The sequence below is a fragment of the Pantherophis guttatus genome, chromosome 6 (genome assembly GCF_059756535.1).
Source record: "Pantherophis guttatus breed Tessera chromosome 6, ASM5975653v1, whole genome shotgun sequence".
Taxonomy (NCBI): domain Eukaryota; kingdom Metazoa; phylum Chordata; class Lepidosauria; order Squamata; family Colubridae; genus Pantherophis; species Pantherophis guttatus.
Genome location: NC_142068.1, coordinates 44,583,130 through 44,602,754, shown reverse-complemented (window position 1 = coordinate 44,602,754; position 19,625 = coordinate 44,583,130). Strand labels below are relative to the sequence as shown.

Here is a 19,625-nt window from a genome sequence, read left to right as displayed (position 1 = left end):
ATCACTTCATCAGCCAGGATTAGAGATGTATAGTGACTGATATCATTATACTAATGGTACTTCAACCCATGCTGAAAGTCCCAATCAACAGTTTTATGTACATATTAAGCAGGGCCAGAGAGAGAACAGAACCCCAAGGCCCCCATCAACATCAAATGAAATCATCTTGGAGGAAGGACTATCACTACAATACCATGTCCCGAGTCTTAAGTTCTTAGGCCAGTATAGAAGGACACTATGATTAATGGCACCGAAAGCCACTGAGAGAACCAGGAAAGCCAGGATAGAAACTTCACCACCATCCTGATCCTACCACAAATCATCAAAAAGTGCAATCACTGATTTCTCAGTACTGATAATCCTGAATGTCAACAGTTTGGTACCGATCTGACTTTAAGTGGAAAGCCATTTTAAAGGAGAGGCACAGGTATAGAAGACACACTCCTATGGTTCCTGAAGGATGGGACTCCAAGGGTTCCTTCCCTATTAGATCTGATCAGATGGGCAGAAAGTACTGGGAAAAGAGGGTTGCTGTGTTAGAAATGTACTGCAGCAACATTGTAATCTGGCAGCAGTTACTGAAGGCCCTCTTGAGTGTAGACTCCACACCCATTGTAGGGCTTCTTTAATGAAAAAGCCTGGGAACGATTCCATCAATTAAGAACAAGACTGAAACATCCAGCTCGGTATGTGAACTTGGAAGGCCAAATGAAAGCAGCCTTCTGCATTGTCTTTCAAGCAACAGACAGCTGGGATTTGCTGTTCTTTGCATATTCCTCCCCTTCCGAGGGAATCAATAGCAAGTACGTTGCATAAGAAATTCCAAGAAGGTGTGGTTCGCACTTGAATGTACACACACTGTGAGCAACGTCAGAAACAAAAATGGTGCAACCTAGCAGAGTAATGATAAAGGAGATTATTTGCAGTTCAGGGTTGAAATGAGGGGTCCTTGGGGCTCTCTGAGCTTGTTTGTTTTCTTCCATAGGTTTCCTTACACAAACTAGGTAACATCATCAATGCCATGATGTTGTTACCTGGTTTGGTAATGAAATGTCTGTCAAGCTCAGAGAGCACCAAGGACCCTGCGAGTAGAGTAACTCCTACATCTGCAGAAGAAGAAAAAAATTCCAGGATTTCTGCTCAGTGCAACCAGAAAACTACAACCAGAGAGAAAATTCCATGGGTCTGACATGCACACGGCCACAATATCTAACTGAAAGCAAGTTTCTGTTTCAGGCTTCATTGCTTTTTGCCTAAAAAGCAGCACAGCAAACAAGGAGACAAAGAACCAGCCTCCACTAAGCTGAGGCACAGGCACCGGAGGGTATGGGAGAGAGGAATCTCTGTTGGAGAAGGGGTGGGGGGGCACCCGGAAGAATCAATAGATTGTAACTCTCACTTTGTAATTCTGGGCTTCTAAAACTGGAATCTGCAACAAAATATTGCCAAGTTAGTCCACCATATACCCTTCCAAGATATTGTATTTTATTCCTCCTCTCTCCCCTCTCCTCCAATTTCCCACCCTATTGATTCATTCCTAGCCTGTTTTTCTACTTCTGCAAAACTCTGGGCTCCTCCACACCTGTTGATACCCTTCTTTGGGGTATTCCTTCAGCCTTACAAAAAATCCTACTCACAGACTGGCTGGGCTCATACATACCATGGTTTGGTTTTGGCTTGCTGAGTTGTACAAAGCTAACCATAGCCGTTTATAAAGCCACGGGTTATAGCCTTATATATTGCATGAATGTGATCCACAAATGTACCACTTGTGGTTAGCTGAATAAACCATAGTTTATTCTATAATTATGATTAATGAAACCGCCACGTTTGGACAAGTGCAGTTCTGCTCTATGTTGCATTACATACCTGAAAGGCACAAGGTTGCGTAAGCTAAGCTAAGTGTAACCTGTGAATCTAGGCACTGAGTTTGCTCTCCTCCAGCTGCCATGACAGGAAATATTTTGTTTTTCCTGCCAAGAGGCATTTTCCCTTAGAAATCTGTCGGGATTTCCCACTCAAGCAGGGGAAAGGGGCCAAAGCTCTTAGTGAGCAGAGCTGCAACAAGATTTTCTGAGCTTTGGTCATGCATAGTTATGATGCAGGTTCAGTAATTATAGGAGCACGTTTTCCTAGAAAATCTTTCACCAGTTGAAATTATTAGAAATTATCTTGCACCACATCCTCTTATTCACAGGTAAAGCATACACGGGTGCATCTTTCACAGCCTGCCAGTAGGAATCTTTGCCCAACACAGCAAATCATCTTTAGAAGGATGTAGAAACAAGGCAGACATGCCAGACATGCTTATGGTAATTTCTCACAAAGCATCAATATGCCATTAGTAGATTGTAAATCTTAAGTATTGTGTGAATTGTTCCATAATTCAATATTTATATTTAAGTTTTAATTTACATATCCTATGCCTTTTTTAAAAAACCTGCAGAATGGTTTACAACATATTAAAATACAAATCAATCTTAAAGAACAAAACCCATACTAAGTTATGGTTTGTTTAATCATGATTATTGAATAAATTACAATGGCTAGAATTAACTGGTCATGCTGAAACCTGACTTATAAACTACAGTGATTGGCTTCATATAGCATTTATGGGGGTTTAACTTCTGCATAGTGTATGAGCTGGCAATACAGAAAACTGATTTGCTCAGAATTTTTTTTATACTGAGATATGGAAACTTTGTTCTTTAGCTAAGAAGGTATGAAACACCTTCTAAAAGTAGTGTTTGCTTCCATCAGATAATTCTTTGCATCCTAACCCAAAGTTAGCAGATCTTGCAAGCAGTGATAACTGGCAAGTCTCAAACTCTCAGGTAATTGTCACGCAAGTTAGCTGGCTATGTCCCAATTCTTCAGTTTATATTATCCGAAACTAATCCAGACAAACAATATGACACATTTGACAAACATGGATGCTTCTTGCAAAATTGTTTGTACTGGTATGAATATGACTCTCTAGAATACTGTGAATGTGCTGGTAATTAATGGTTAGTCAAAAACTATATTAAAAAAACAAAGTGGGTAAAACATGCAGAACACGGTTTTGGATTTTTTCCAACCCCTTGAAGGCATGCATGTGCTCTGGGTCACATGACAAGGAGGGAAATTGGAATGGACTGTCGCTCACATTTCAAGCCACTGTCCAGTTGCATCTCCCATAGGGACTGAGATATTTTTCAGGATACTGCTCTTTCCTTTACAGTCCTAGTTTGATTTAGCCCTAAATCAAACTTTTGATAAGGGGCTAGATTTTTCTTTTACTGCTTCTCTTCCTATGCCAACTTTGATTCTATTCTGTTTTCAAAGGGTTATCACAGTGATAGGTAAACACAGAGAATCCTGAGACAAATACTTTGGGTTGGAAAGAATAACATTTCTTGATGTTGGAAGTCTCTCCCTGAACTTTGGAAGGGAAACCTTCCAGACAGCGAGGGAGAAAATATTTGAATTTCTGAGAAACAGTAAAAAAAAAAGAATAGTAGTTTAGCTTGAGGGAATCTTCAGAGATCTGCATATTTATTCTTAACATGTGATATGAGATTAGTACTCATACTAATCAGTACATATATTTAAATTTATTTTCAAATGTCAGGTTTCTTGTTAACATTGTAGGATTGAATCAAGTAATTCAGGAGTTGATTTATTTTATAATCTTAGAGAAAATAGAAATGTGAGAAATTAGCACCTAATCAATAAGTTAGCTTTACTTGTATCATTAATATCAGTCACATAATTCAGTTGTTTGCTATTTATGAAGACAAGTAGGTGTCTATTTGTCTTAGGGTATCTTGGATCAGAATTTTGAATAAAGGATTTATTGCACAATATATATATTCCATCCTTTTGAGACTAATTTAGTGTTTTTCGCTCTAATTAGGATTACAAATACAACATAAATGTCAATGTTCTATATTATTCCAGTGGAAACTGAACTATGAAGTCTCTGGAATTCTGCATGGGGGAAAGTAGGGAGGTTAATTAGTCATTCTCAGCCTTTTAGCTGCTGTAAACTATGGAAATCTGAGAAAGGTTTAAACAGCAAAGAAGCAGATGGACAAACAGCTATAGGAGGATTAAATGCCAGTTTGAGAAAAGATTAAGGCCAATAACCTCCACCAGATTGTCTAGAAAGGAACCTGTAAAAGTAATATTCATTTGCTCATAAAGAAAATCAAACACAGCTCCTTTTTTATGCTCAGATAAGGGATGACTAAGGAATGACCAAATATTTTGCAATCTAATTCATTAGAAGGGCCACAAGAGTACTTCAAGCTCTAGCTACAGGGGTGAAATGCTCCCGGTTCGGACCGGATCACCCGATCCCGTAGTGATGGCGGCCGGTGGTTCGGAGAACCGGTAGCAAAAATCCCTACCACCCACCCCCCATGCCCAGCTGAGCCACACAGTCATCAGAGGCTGTTTTTTAACTTTTAAAAGCATTTTTTCTATAACCTCTTTGGCCAAAAAAATGCTTTTAAAAGTAAAAAAAAAAAAAGCCTCTGATGATCGTGCTCAGCTGGGATCGTCAGAGGCTTTTAAAAGCATTTTTTCTGCAACCTCTTTGGCTGAAGAGGTTGTAGAAAAAATGGTTTTAAAAGTTAAAAAAAAATTGGCCAAGCCCAACCAGTCACATTACCCCTCACCAAGCCATGCCCACAGAACCAGTAGTAACAAATTTTACATTTCACCACTGCCTAGCTACCTATTTCTTGGACTAAAGAAAGTCAAGGAATGCATGACAAAGAAATGTTAAACGAAAGGCAGGTAAAAGGCATAATAACCATAATTATAAGCATAATAATGAACTGTAGGGAAAGAAAAGCAGTTATTCTACTGTTTCAGACTGGGAGAAATCACGGTTTCTTGTCAATGACTACAAATTTCACTCTAGGCGAAGGTGGGTTTTACTCTAAAAAGAAGGTGGGTCCAATATGTTCGCTTTATTGAAAGGTAAGCAATTTTTTGTAGCCTGAAGGAAATACTAAGGCCACTGTCTACTGAGCATTGTATAACTGATAATAAAGGCAGAAGCAAGAGATGAGTAATAAGAGATGAAGTAGATAATAACCTATCACACGGTGGAATGTTGGTATATAGAAGTGCATGCTTTGTGTGTGTGTGTGTGTGTGTGTGTGTGTGTGTGTGTGTTACAGTAGCAGATGAACATAAGCAACTTAAGTGTTACACCCAGAACACACAGAGTAATAAGATGTATAGGTTGGACCAGCGGTGAAAACTGCCGGATCTATCTGGCTCGCGCGAACTGGTAGAGCCGGCGGCGGGAAACTCTGCCTGCCTGCCGGGATATTATTATGTCCCATTTTTGACCCTCTTTGCATGAACAGAAGGCTCTGCGCATGAGTAGGAGAGGTACACGCGCTCACATTCCCAAACTGGTAGCAAAAGTAAGTGCATTTCACCACTGGGTTGGACGCATAAGTATCTGTTTGGGAGGTGGCAAATGATGAAAACTGTGTTACAGGTAGTCCTCGTCTTATGACTATAATTGGGCCCACATCTTCTGTTGCTAAGTGATGTAGCCATTTAGTAATTTGTGCCCAATTTTACAACCTTATTTTTCTGCAAATCATCACAGTTGTTAAGCAAATTCAGCTTCCCTCATTGCCTTTGCTTCTCAGAAGCTTTTTGGGAAGATCAAATCCCAAGACCTCAGGATGCTACAAATACATGCCAGGTGCCAAATGCCCAAATTTTAATCACACATCAGCTCTGCTTCTCCTTTTGTAATCTAAGATCTGATTGATAATACTGAAAGGCTTTATCAGATTCTTAGTATACAACACTGCCTTCAAATCTGAGCCCACCATGCCTTGTTACACTCATATTCCAAGGGAACCCATAAGGGAGGATTTAAGATAAACAAGACCAGAGCATAAGATCTTTTGCTTGAGTCACTTTGTAAATGTCTATGCACACTGATGGCAATAAAGGAACAATAACATTTGCTTACAGCATTATGCATCTAGCACAATGGCTGAATATAAAAACTGGGCTGGTTTGTAGCACCGAAAACAAAACAAGACTCAGTGCATTTCTCACCTACATTTCTCAATGCAAGTACAGATAACTTCCTTATAGCTAATCCAAGCGAACTGGACCAAAGTGAATGGGCCTCCTGTAAGACAGGTATGCAAGTGCTACTGCTGCAAAGAATAAGCTCAAAGCAGCAGGCAAAGCAAGCTTCATATTAAGGAAAATTAAACACTTCACCAGTAAATGAGAAACCCAGCTAAATTAATTTTCTCAAATAAATCGGCTTAAAATTATGAAGGTTGCAAAGCAAGATATCAAAAACATGTCAGTTTGGAGAACTATAAACTAAGGTAAGATTGCAGCCCAAAGAGATATTGGCTGGCTTACACTTGGTATTAAAATATGATGTATTTTTGTTTAGCATACTCTGTTAACATGCTGTAATTTAATAAGAAGTCCTGGTTAACAAAATGTTGGCAAAACTTCATGTATGAACAGGGTAGTTGTTCTACATAATGACTTATCTAACATTTCTTTAGTGCTAATTTTCTATTTTAAAATATAAGCTGCCCAGAACTGTTTGAGAGTTGATTAATTAATTATGTGCCATAAAGTTGTTTTTGACTCCTAGTGACCATATAAGCACATTTTCTCCATGACAGTTGGAGACTTCTCCATGATTGTTGGGGAGTTGGTCAGCCTCTCAATTCTGCACATTAAGAAAAAGAAAGAAAGAATCTCACAGCCCAAGATTTCCAAGAGGTTCTGCGGGATGCTTACAGTACCGTATGTATTGCTTAGACCAGGGGTCAACAACCTTTCGGACCTTAGGGACCACTAAATTCATAATTTTAAATCCTGCGGACCACTAACATGATCTGCCTAATAACCGGCTGGATAGGAGGGGTGGCTAGGTGGTCTGGGTGGGTGTGATCAACTCAATGTCACTCACGTTGAGGGGCACCTTGCCAGCCACTACTCACCCCTCCCCTCCAAGCCCCTCCTCACTTGCCCACCCCGTCTCCTTAGTGCCCCAACAGGAAGCAGTTGCTGGAGCTAAGCAGCCACTATGAGAAAGAGTTGACGAAACAGCTGGCTCAGTTCAAATTGGATCTGGCCGAGAAGGAAGCTCAGCAGAAGCACCTCACTGAGGACTAGGAGCATAGGCTTTCCAAGCAGAGCGAAGACCTGTGGGAGTGCAAGGCCAGATACCGGTACCTGGAGGCTCAGCAGGCTTAGATGGTCAGCCAGTTCCAGACCATGATGCAGTCCCACTGGAATGAGGCCCTCCAGCTCTTTGCCACCAGTGGCGCTTCCCTCCAGCCTTGCCCAAAGCCCCCCACCAGGAGGCTGAAGCAGACCCCAGGTCAGAATTTTTGCCCCCCTCTGACCCACACAAAAAGACCCCGAAGGGGGAGACTCTGCAGCAACACAAATGTTCATTGCACGTATCCGGCCCAGGGGCTGTATTTTGAGGACCCCAATTTAGTGCAATATAAAAAATGCAAATAATTTTTCTGCGGACCACCAAAATTTTCTCACGGACCACCAGTTGGTGACTGATGTCTTAGACTAAACCTGGGCATTTTATGGCCCCTGGGCCACATCTGGCCCTTAAACTGTTCCTGTCTGGCCCATTTGAGATGAATGAGAAATTAGAACTTAAATGTATATAAGTGTATACCATGCACACACTACATTGCTTTTATTTTGAAGGCGATTACTATTTTTTTTTTCAATTTATGTATGTGCCTGTGTGCATGCCTACACATTTCACAGCCTTATTGGTTCAGCCCTTCACAGCAGTCCTACTTTCTCAATGTGGTCCCTTGGGAAAATTAATTAATTATCCTTAGATTTAGAACTCTGAAATTTATGAAACTTTATATTCAGATCACTTTTTTCTTAGTCCCCTGAACAACTGCCTCGAGAGGTAGATGGAACTGAAAAGGAATGGCACAAGTATCTCAGTGAGGGGCATGGATGAGGGGGGATTAGATTCAGGGTCTTTGTTCAACACCTTAACTAATAAACCAATAAAGGAGATGCAAAGTTAGTTTCAAAGAACTGCACAGGATCCGGTCCTGAGCTCAAAGATTCTTTTAGAAGCTAATCCATACAGAGAAAGGGAGAGGCCACTTTACTAATGCTGCAGTAGTAGCTGTTTATCCTATCCAGGAAAGAGAAAAGGCAAGCACAAAAGAAACCAAGTCTAATGTATAAAGATTATTTACAGTACGAGAAACAATTATTTAATTTCTACAAAATAGCTGATGAATGACAGGCGGTTCTTCATTTTCCAATGCTGTGGTAAATGCAGGTGTTTGTTTTAGGGCTGTTTGCAGGGGTGAAATCCAGCAGGTTCTGACAGGTTCTGAAGAACTGGTAGAGGAAATTTTGAGCAGTTCGGAGAACCGGCAAATACCACCTCTGGTTGGCCCGAGTGGGGTGGGAATGCAGATTTTGCAGTATCCTTCCCCTGGAGTGGGGTGGGAATGGAGATTTTGCAGTATCCTTTCCCTGCCACGCCCACAAAACCACACCCACCAAGCCACACCATGCCCACTAAGCCACGCCCACAGAACCGGTAGTAAAAAAAATTGGATTTCACCACTGGCTGCTTGTCTGGGGAAGATATGGACATCCAAAGAACTATAGAGTTTGCCCCACAATCCTTTGATGATTTCCCATAACTTACCTTGCTTTCCTTTTATATGGTGCCTGAGGACGCTGGGAGCGGTACGACGATAACAGCTGTTCCGTTGCCAGGCTTCTGAGCTACCTGTCTTTCCAGCTTCATCCTCCCAGTCCAGATTCCAGTCTGAGCGTCCTGCACGTGTTCTGGGACACCCACCCTTCCAGATATGCCCACCTGCTGCAGTTTCAATCCTTTTGGTATCTGGCGCATACTGTGATTTGGCAATTTCACACCCAGGTTCTAATTCCCGATTGCCATTCTCATTTCTCAGGGACCAAGGTGGTGGATCTTCTAGGGCAGAGTGTTTTATAACATCCGTGGTACAGCTCCCAGAAATTGCTCCTGAATGTTGGGCATTGTGGGAGACTTCACACAACATAAATAAGCTTTCTGGCTTCCCAAAGTATTTCCAGTCACTGCTGTAGTCCACATACCTGTGATTTTTCTTCTTATCATTCCTATCCAAGGTATGGCCACCTGTGTTCCAATCCTCTGTTGCACGGTCACGGAAATTCCAATTTCCCTTCCAACAGTTTATATCTCCATTTCTGGAGAATCTAAAATCGGCATCCTGGTCGCCCTTATGCACAACAGATTTCTTGTGAACCACTTGGGTATTATTTTCAAAGTCTGTATAGTAGCCGTCTTCTTCCAGATAACCATTGCTTCCTGTCTCATGCTCCTCATACAGATTCATCTTCCTCTGGTCCACGGATCGTTTATCCTCCTCCACATAGTCCTTGCAGTTTCTGGTCACACTGCCGTCCCTGTATCCACTATCTCCATTTTTGAAATGTTCAAAGACTCTCTTCACAGGTCTGATGGTGCCATACAGGTCCCTGTTTCTACACTCGCTCTTCCAGTTTTCGCTACCCCCATCTTGCCCACCTTCCTTATAAATCTTTCGTCTTCTTACAGAGCTGTAGTCTTTGTACTCACGGTTGGGGAATTGTGACAGACAGATCTGTTGTCCTGGAGAGTTTATCTGATTTCTGGACTCAGAATAAATGCTCATATTCTTCCTGGTGTGTTCTTATCCCACCCCTCCCCCTTTCCTTTCTCAGAAGTTCACCATTCCTTCATAACTACCCTTTCCCTGCACCTCACCCGTCAGACGGTGCTGACTAACTGCCTACAACAGAGAAGCTGTGTAACCTTCGTACCCAATAGGCAGCCAGTTCAGACAGCCTCTCCCTGCTGCTGGCAGGTAATGAGTAACAAGAATACCACAGTTTGGATTGGACCAGTGCCCTGCCCAAACCGGCTTCTCTGCTTTATAATGCTAAAGGCAGGAGTAAGTGACCTCTCTTTAGGGCTCGTAGGTTCAGGAAAACTAAGCATGTGGTTTATGTGTTTATATCACCCAAGGACTTCTCTGGGTGTGGGAATACATTTTTGAAAAGCACGCAGCTTTGGAAAATTGCCAAACTCTGGATTCTTAGACGTCTCTGGTCTTCTTGTAGTAGAATCATTGACTATTAAGATATCCCGCATCAACCCGTTTCCCAGTGACCCATTCCATTTCATCCAAGAAGCCCAAATACATAGCAAATAATACAGCACTGGGCTTGAATGCTTTTAATATCTCAGAGTTCAGTTAATTCATTGTCTCAAGCTTACAAAATCCTAGACAGACATTAAGTCCCTGATAATTAGCATGGGAATGATTAAACTTCAGAAAATAAAGCCGTGGCATGTAATGCAGAATAAAACAATTTATATAGAAAGACAACTAATTTCACAGCTTTCAAAGAAAAACACAAAAACACCTACTTAGCAAATTTTCTAAGAGGATAAAAGGAAGAAGATGTTTTCTGTCTTTCTATGACCACTAATTCTTTTATTTGCTCATGTCTATTTTTCTCAGGTCTCTGTGCCTCATAAAGATGAACAAAATTACATAATCATTATTGGGGAGGGGGCAGGAAGTGGAGAAAAGCACCAAGAAACAATTATGATGCCCTGCAAAGAACTCAGATGAGCCAAACTGCTTATTTATTCAGTGGATTTGAGAGAGCTGGCATTTTTAAGTGTATCTTCCCAAGTGCTAATAGCTTTCTAGTCAATAAAAATAGAAAGAAAACATTTGTACATAATAATTTATGCACACGGTGATTGGCAGCAAGTTATTCTCCTAAAATTCAGAGCAACTTTATTATTTTCATTCTTCCCCAACCCTAACCCCTCTCAATTTCTAGTTAATTGATATTGATCCTCCTGGTTAGAATGCAGTATTGCAAGCTAACTCTTCCCATAGCCTGAAATTTGATCCTAACTAGCTTAAGGTTGACTCAGCCTCCCATCCTTCAGTAAAATGAGGACCCAGATTGTTTGGGGATAATATGCTGACATTTAACCCGCCCAGAGAATGCTGTAAAGCATTATGAGATGCTATGTAAGTCTAAGTGCTATTGCTAATGCTATTCCATTCTTCTTCATATTGGGTTGTAGGATATATACAAGAACTTGCTTGGGCATTTGGCCTAAATACAGTATTCATTTTGGAGGGCTACTTGCATGTTCTTTACCTGTTTGTATTCTTTTTGCAGGGTTTCACTGTCAACAGACAGAATCAGAGTAAAAGGGGTGAGGAGTAAAGGGAATTTGCTTCCCCATTACTGTTACATATTTATTTTTTAACACCTGAAACAAGTTAAGTAGCTCTGTGGTAATAACATTGTCACGCCATGGTTGTTGCACAGAAACAGCCAGTGAGTAAGCAACATGTTCAAAAGCTAAGCCAATTTTTTAAAATAACTAATGCATTACACAATATCACTGCTGAAGTTATAGTTTGATCTGATTACAGTTGTAAGCAAGAAAAGTGGACATCTAGAATGTATTTTCCCCACAAGTATCCCAGTACAGACCCAATCTGGCACATTCTTCCCAGCCTCAGGCCTCTTTTGGAAATACAGTATGAGATATTGAACATAAATCTGGGTGTCCTCCTGGACGCACGGCTGTCTTTAGAAGAGCATATGACGGCCGTGGCCAGGGGGGCCTTTTATCAGGTTCGCCTGATCCGCCAGTTGCAGCCCTTTCTGGACCGGGACGCCTTGCGCACGGTCACTCATGCCCTTGTCACCTCCCGGCTGGACTATTGTAATGCTCTCTACATGGGGCTCCCCTTGAAGAGCACTCGGAGGCTCCAACTGGTCCAGAATGCGGCCGCGCGGGTGGTTATGGGCGCAACTCGTTGTGCCCGCGTGACACCCCTCCTGCGCGAGCTGCACTGGCTCCCAGTGGTCTTCCGGGTGCGATTCAAGGTGTTGGTTACCACCTTTAAAGCGCTCCATGGCATAGGACCCGGGTACCTTCGAGACCGTCTTCTGCCACCAATAGCCTCCCACCGACCAGTCCGCTCCCACAGAGAGGGTCTCCTCAGGGTGCCATCAGCCAAGTTATGTCGGCTGGCGACACCCAGGGGGAGGGCCTTTTCTGTGGGAGCCCCAGCCCTGTGGAATGAACTGCCCCCGGAAATACGCAAGATCTCCGACCTCCGAGTGTTTCGTTGCGCACTGAAGACCCTGTTGTTCCGCCAGGCAGGGCTATCAACTTAATAATTTTAATTGGGGTATTTTAAATGTTTGGGGTTTTAAATCGGCCAAATCTATGTAATTATTTTAATTTTTAATTATTGTTGTGTGTTGTGTTTTTAAATTGGCTGTACACCGCCCTGAGTCCTTCGGGAGAAGGGCGGTATAGAAATAAAATTATTTATTTATTTATTTTATTTATAAAAACCTTTTCTGTAAATACGTGCCCCAGTCAAAGATCCTGGAAGAGCAAGAGGCAGTTTAGATTATTGTGCACCTTAAAAACCAGAAAGATGTTGTGAGAGAATAGGGCTGAATTTAACATAGTGTCCTATTACTTCCTCTTTCTTTGTGGAGTCCTTGGTGCTCTCTAGGTTTGGTTCTTGGATGAGAAGCGAAACGTCTTCAAAGAAAAACCAGAAAGTCCAGTTGCCTCTTGAAAAAAAGCATCTTTGGGACAACCATGACCTAGATGACTGAGAATCTCCATAGACATCTAGGTTTGGTTGTTTGCTTGTAGACATTTCACCATACAGATAATGTTACCTGTTTAGGTAATGAAATGTCTGCAAGCAAACAGCCAAGCTCAAGAGAGTATCAAGGACTCAAAATTTCAACCCTGAAAGAATACATATATTCTTTCCTCCTTTTTCATTTCCACCTATGCAAAAGGTAGATGTGGGTTAGGGTCTGTCCTCTCTATCCACCCTCACCGAGACTGACAGTACTCACCCTTCAGCTCCTGTAGCTCCAGGCACAGAGATGATATTTTACAGTCACAGAGGTCCACGTTCTCTAATGTCTCAGCTCGTCCAGCCTCGTCCTGTGGCTGTTCCAGTGTTGCACTGAGCTCTGTGTGAGTCTTCCTGTAAAAATCAAGTTCTTGCTCTAATTCTTGAATACGATTCAATAAGAAAGGACACGGAGATGTTCTTCCAGACTCAATAGTGTTCCCTTGTCTCTCTCTGCTCCCCAGCTGCTGCTTAACTGTAGCTGGGCTTTTCCTTTGGCTCCCTGGAGGTGGAAGTGGTGCTGGCCTGGAGGGCCGCATAGAAGGTGGAATACTCTGTGAGACAGATGCAATGCTGGGGCTGAGCCTTACTGGCACATGTGGTGAGACAGAGACAGGAATACCAGGTCGAGGAGGGGGTGGCCGTAGCACCTTTCTTCTCTGTGAAGTATTCTCTACTGTACCACATACAATATCTCTCTCACAATTGAAATCCAGAATGGAAAAATGCCGAGCAACATTATCCTGCTCAAAAGTGTCATAGCCACCATGGCCTATAGGATTTGTCAGGCTCTGTTCAAACTGAGCCAGCTGCTCTGTCAGTTTTGAGTCAAGGTCCCCACAGATCTCCCCGTGGGCCACATCTTGAGGAAGTTCATTCTGAGTACCTTGACAGACAGGCCAAATGTCCAAGCTCTCCTGAGTTCCACGGAAGCTGGAAGAATGAGATTGAGGTTTCTGTTGCTGACCATCCATGCAAACAACTAAGTCCTCACAAAGAATGTTGTGGTGGATCAGACTATGAGCCTCTCCATCCTGCTCTAAGTGCTTGCAGCCTTTCAAACGGTCCCATGAAGTTTTGGGGGTTTGAATGGACTCTGGTTTATCTGAATGGTCATAGTGTTGGGTTTTTACCTGAAGTGGAGAATGAGGTATGGAAGAAACTCCATTGACAGTTTTATTAGAATCTAGGGGGGAAGTGCCTGACACTTCTAAAGGAACAGAGCCAAGGCAGCTTTCCTTCTGGTGATTTGGTATTTGGTTCTGTTTTACTTCAGAGTCCAAATAATTCCTTTGCATCAAAGGAAGTTGACAAGTCTTTTCCTCAGTATAATCTGAACTCCATCCAGGCTCCTCTGACATGCCAGGGGAACCTGCTTTGTGAAGACTGGCTATAACAGAATCCACCCGCTTTGGCAAATATCCAGATTTCCATTGCTTTCTAGGCTGTAGGCAGTTCTCCTCCAACTTCACAAACCGGTGAGGAAAGATGCCACGTTTTCCTCGAAGTTCGCCCTCTAGCCAGCCATCTTCCAGAACTTCCAGAATTCGGATCCGTTCCCCCACTTCAAAGTCTAGTTCTGCTGATTCCAGGGCTTGGAACTGATAGAGGGCAATCCCATAAGGTCCTGGCAATGCCACTTCATCACTCCACGGCTTCTCCTCTTCCTGGGGATATGTATCTTTCATTCCATTTATCTTTGGAATCTCTGATGAAGTTGGATCATTTGGGTTATTGTTGGTTTTTAGGGGACCCAAAAGCTCCACAAATCCCTCTGGGAAGATGCCTCGGCGACCTTGAATCTCCCCTTCAAACCATCCAGGTTCTGGAATTCCAACAATGATAATCGCATCCCCTTCCCGGAAATCAAGTTCCTCCTCCATCTGGGCTGAAAGACTCATCAGTGCTCGGGCCTGGCCCAGAGCATAGGATGGCATTTCCAGTGTTGCGCCATGTAGGAATCGGGGACCAAAACCTGAGAGGCTGAGTTCTCGAACACAGGATGATGGGAAGAAACCACTGGTTCCCCAGCTGCTCCGGCCTTTCAGCCAAGGAGATGCTATAGAATCATTCAAAATCACCAGGTCTCCTGCAGGGATAAGGAACACATTTTTATTTTATTTTATTTATCAAATTTCTACACCAACCAGTCAACATCTTGATTTGGACCCAGAAGTAAACTGACACCCAATGCATTTCACATAGCCAAGGTGTTACCATAGAGGCACCCAAAACTGCTTGTTCTACATTCCCAGATACTCTTCAAGGATAGCCCCTTATATAGTGCATTGCAGTAGTCTGTATGTGAGATGACCAGGGCATGAATGACAGAAAGAAAGGCTTTCTGATCCAGGAAAGGGCATAACTAATGCAAAACAGGAAGTTGAGCAAAAACCTCTTCGCCAGGACTGCCACCTTACCCTCAAGCAGGGATCATGAATCTGAGAGGATCTGCATATTAGCTCTGAGTCTATCGGGGGAAGGGCAAACCACATCCAAGACTGAAAATGATAACCCTCAGATACAGGGAAGCCTCCTTCCTACATCCAGTCTTACCAGTCTTCAGTTGAAACCTGTTGTTCTCCATCCAGACCCCCAGAGTCTCCAAGCACCATGAAAGGGTATCCATAACATTGTTTATATCACCTGGGAATCATCCACAGACTGATGATACATCGGTGACAAATGATCTCCCCCAGACTGAGCCCTGCCGCATTCTACGAAGCAGGGGCTCCAGCCTCTTCCTCTGGCTTCCTATCAACATTCAACACCAATTGGGACAAGCCCTGGAGGAAGGAGGTAAACTGTCCACCACTCCCAGCTCCTGAGGCTGACCCAAAAGGATACCATGGTTGATGGTACTGAAAACTGTTGTTGTTAAGTGAGTGGATGTTGACCTTTTTTGCCATGATTGTTTAGCAAATCACTGCAGTTAAGCAAATCTGGCTTTCCCCAAGGATTTTACTGTTGGAAGCCACTTGGAAAGGTTGCAAATGGTGATCCTATGACCCTGGGATGGTGCAGTCATCATAACTACATGCTGGTTGCCAAGAGACCAAACTCTGATTACATGTCCATAGGGATGCTGCAACAGTTGTAAGTGTGAGGACTGGTTGCAAGTCACTTTTTTTTAGTGCTGCTGTAACTTTGAATTGTCACTAAATGAATGGTTCTAAATTGAGAACTATCTGTAGTCCAACTTATGATTTCAATTCAAAGCAGCCAGTCACAAAGATTGCTCTCAATTGCATCTGACAAACAACTATATTTATTTATTTATATTTATTCCGCCTTTATTATTTTTATGAATAACTCAAGGTGGCAAACAAATCCAATACTCCCATCTCCTCCTGTTTCTCCACAACAATAACTCTGTGAGGTGGATTGGACTAAGAGAGAGTGACAGGCCCAAAGTCACCCAGCCGGCTTTCATGCCTAAGGCAGGACTAGAACTCGAAGTCTCCTAATTTCTAGCTTACTGCCTTAACCACTAGACCAAATGTGCTGGAAAATAGCAATTATCCTAGTGACTGTAGAGATTATCAGACTTCTGTTCCAATATAGCAAGACTACTAAGGTACAGAAGCAGAAAGCCCTGGACCACTATGATTAGAACTGTAAGGGAGAAAGGACGCCGAAAAGAATTCCTTTTGATGGACTGACAGAGATCTAGAGAAGAGCAGAGTATTAAGGAAATCCTGCCCAAGTAAGGAATGAATGGAAATCGCCAGTACCTCTCTGTAGGGCCAAGCTGCCAGGCTCTTGGGAAGTGAAGTTGCTGATACAAACAAACAGCTTCTCTCCTTGCTTCATAACAGGAACATCCACAGGTTCTACAAAGCTGCTGGGGAACTGGCCTAAAATGGGTAAGAGCAAAGAGCATTTTCAATAGAACAGGAAAAAAAAAATCTAAATAGTGGAAATGATAGTCATGGTTCTGTCCCCCGACATCTATCTATTTCATTCTTCACCATGGCATAAAAGCACCTCAAAGTTTTCTCCTGCTGCCATCCTTTTCATCAGGATTCTCCCAGCCTTTCACACTGAAAATATGGTGGGAAGTGAGCAATGTAATAAACTGTCTTCAGTGCTAACTATTCTGTTGTCAATTCCGTAAAATTGAGGGATTTGTACTGCTTTCCTCATTTAATATACTGCTTTCCTCATTTAATATACTGTACACTTGCTAAGATAAAGAAATTCTGCAGTGTACATTGTTGGAAACCGCAAACATGAATTGAGTTTTGCTACATGAGAATTGACAGACTTTGATAACTTCCATTGGTAACACCAACAATATGAAAATGTAAGGAAAATGTGCTATGATTTACCAGGTCATTGGTCCACCTTACTTAGTATTGTCTACTATCACAATTGTACCCTTAAGGAAAATTAAAATTTCTTAATTGAAATAGAAAATTCCACAGAAACATCAAGTGAGTTTCTACATTAAACCTCTTTTTTTTTTTTTTTTTTAGAATAGCAAACATTTATAGCTGGATGACAATTCAGAAATGTTTAGTATGGATTTTATTTTGCTAAGATTTAATCCATCCTTCATGATGGAACTATTTGCCAACACCTTTCAACAAAATGGGAGTCAAATTCATGCCAGATCCAGTCTGGCATAAAACAAGATGACCAAAATGAGCCATGAAAGGATTGAAATATAACTAAACAAAGGATTTGATTCCTAATACCCTTACAGAAAATTCCAAGCACTTTCTTCTAGGATCAAATTAATGGTTCTCACCCGAGAGGTATGTTGCTTTTCCTTTGTATGGGACAATCTCTTCCCTCCATTCATATCAGGTTGTTCTTTTTACTGGAAATGTGATTGTCATTATTCATCTAGCTAATAAGTGTATCTAGAGCTTTTGTCCATGAAGAAGCACTGATATTTTCTGTTTAGACCACCAGGACATCAACTATAATGCTGTACTTACCAATATCTCTAATGATTGTATTAGTTCTAATACATTTAAAAACAGGTCCTGGAATATATGTATTAAATCAAGTGGTTCAGTTGACGGTTAACTCTCCCTATCCCTTCTCTTAGTGGAGAAGTTAAGGTATAGCTTAAATAATTTTTGGTTCTGTGATGAGCCACAAGATTGTGCAATGGATGAATGCAGAGAGTTGGGAATGGCTCCCTCTCCTGGTTGTTTCAAGTTTTCTTTCTTATGTTCTCAAAAGATAGCTGCTCTACAACTACTTGAGATCAGAAAGCTTTTTCAAAATGGCCTTCTTATGGGCACAGTTTATTACAGCAAATTAACGTGATATGCATATGTTACCATTTTTATTTAGTAATCAGCACTTGTTTAACTTTTTTTCATCTGTTCTCTTTCTCTCTTTCAGACATATGCACATGGACACACACACACACACACACAGAGGGAATAATCATTGTTGGCAGAAAGTTCCACAAATTTTTGCTCTGTCCTGCTTTTCTAGTATTAAGTTCCTGAACAACAACAATTATTGTGAATTCCTGTTTTATAACATAAATACCTGTACACCCATCTTTTTGTAAATAATTTTTATAATTTAAATTTTATAATAAAACAATTGTTATACATCAAAAATCAAAACAATACAACATTACCATTTTAGAATCATCTCCATATTTAAAGACTAATTTCCATAATTTGATTCTTCCATCTTTTGAAAGCAATAAGCCAGAGCCATCTGCAGCAAGCTGGGATTTCATCAAATTAATAAAATATGTCTTGTGGTGTCACAAGGACAACTCTGTTACTAACTTCTTTTCTTGTAACATCATGATGCAAATACAATAAGCTTGCATCACAATGTACATCCTGGGAAGATTGTGTCTATAGGTGAAGAGCAATAAAGGAAACTATTCAGAAGTACCCTAAATCCTTGTCTTTCTTGATTCTTGGGGCCTAACAGGAATACTGACATTAAAAGAAAAAGAACTCAAAAAAGGACGCTGACATTTCAGAATTCTTATATAGGTAAAATTCTTATATAGGTAAAATTCTTATATAGGTAAAAATGTATGCATGCATTAATGAGTACTGTTCCTGAATCTGTGTTTCACTATTTCATGGAGTTAACAGCAGGGTAGGAAAGAGCCTTGGTGGCGCAGCAGACTAAAGTGCTGTTAAATAACACCAGCTGCCTGCAATTACTGCAAGTTTAAATCTCACCAGGCTCAAGGTTGATTCAGCCTTCCATCCTTTCGAGGTAGGTAAAATGAGGACCCGGATTGTGGGGGCAATAAGCTGACTTTGTATAAAAAAGAACACCGCTTGGAGGGTGGGGGGGGGGGGGCGAAAGCCCTACTAAGCAGGTACATACAAAAGTATGAAGGCTATTGCTTAACGCATTGTAAGCTGCCCTGAGTCTCCGGAGAAGGGCAGCATATAAATCTAACCAATAAATAAATAAATAAATAAATAATAGGTTAAAAAAGAAGCTAAAATGGGCAAGTCAAATATTTTACTATATCCCATCAGAATATACTACAAATGAAGATGAGGAGGCTTTGGTACTCTCTGAGCTTGGTTGTTTTCTTGCATTACCCAAACTAGGTAACTTCACTAGCACTACTGAAGTTACCTAGTTTGGGTAATGAAATCTTTGCAAGAAAACAAGCAAGCTCAGAGAGCACCAAGGACCCCTCATTTCAACCCTAAGCTACAAATATTCTCATTTATCATTACTTTACTAGATTGCACTATTGCTTGTTTCCTGACACTGCTCACAATGTGTGCACATTCAAGTTTCAACTCTAAGCTACAAATATTCTCATTGATCAGTACAAATGAAGATTCATGTCTGAGCACTGCTTCAGGCAGCCTTCCTCAACCTCCTGACTTCTCAGTTACTATA

The 19,625-nt window shown here is 41.6% G+C and overlaps 1 protein-coding gene across 3 annotated transcripts in view; it reads right to left on the bottom strand.

Annotated features, from left to right (window-relative positions):
• DNMBP (dynamin binding protein) overlaps positions 1-19,625 on the bottom strand; it is a 57,033-nt gene that overhangs the window by 19,822 nt on the left and 17,586 nt on the right. For 2 of the 3 annotated variants that reach the window (XM_034439831.3, XM_034439832.3), the window contains exons 3-4: positions 16,499-16,621; positions 12,985-14,853 (exon numbers count right to left, since the gene is read on the bottom strand). In XM_034439831.3, the coding sequence (XP_034295722.2) occupies positions 12,985-14,853; positions 16,499-16,621 (1,992 nt within the window). Of the gene's footprint in view, positions 1-8,713; positions 8,954-11,226; positions 11,242-12,984; positions 14,854-16,498; positions 16,622-19,625 lie in introns of all 3 variants that reach the window. The other variant, XM_087872754.1, reaches the window with a different exon arrangement.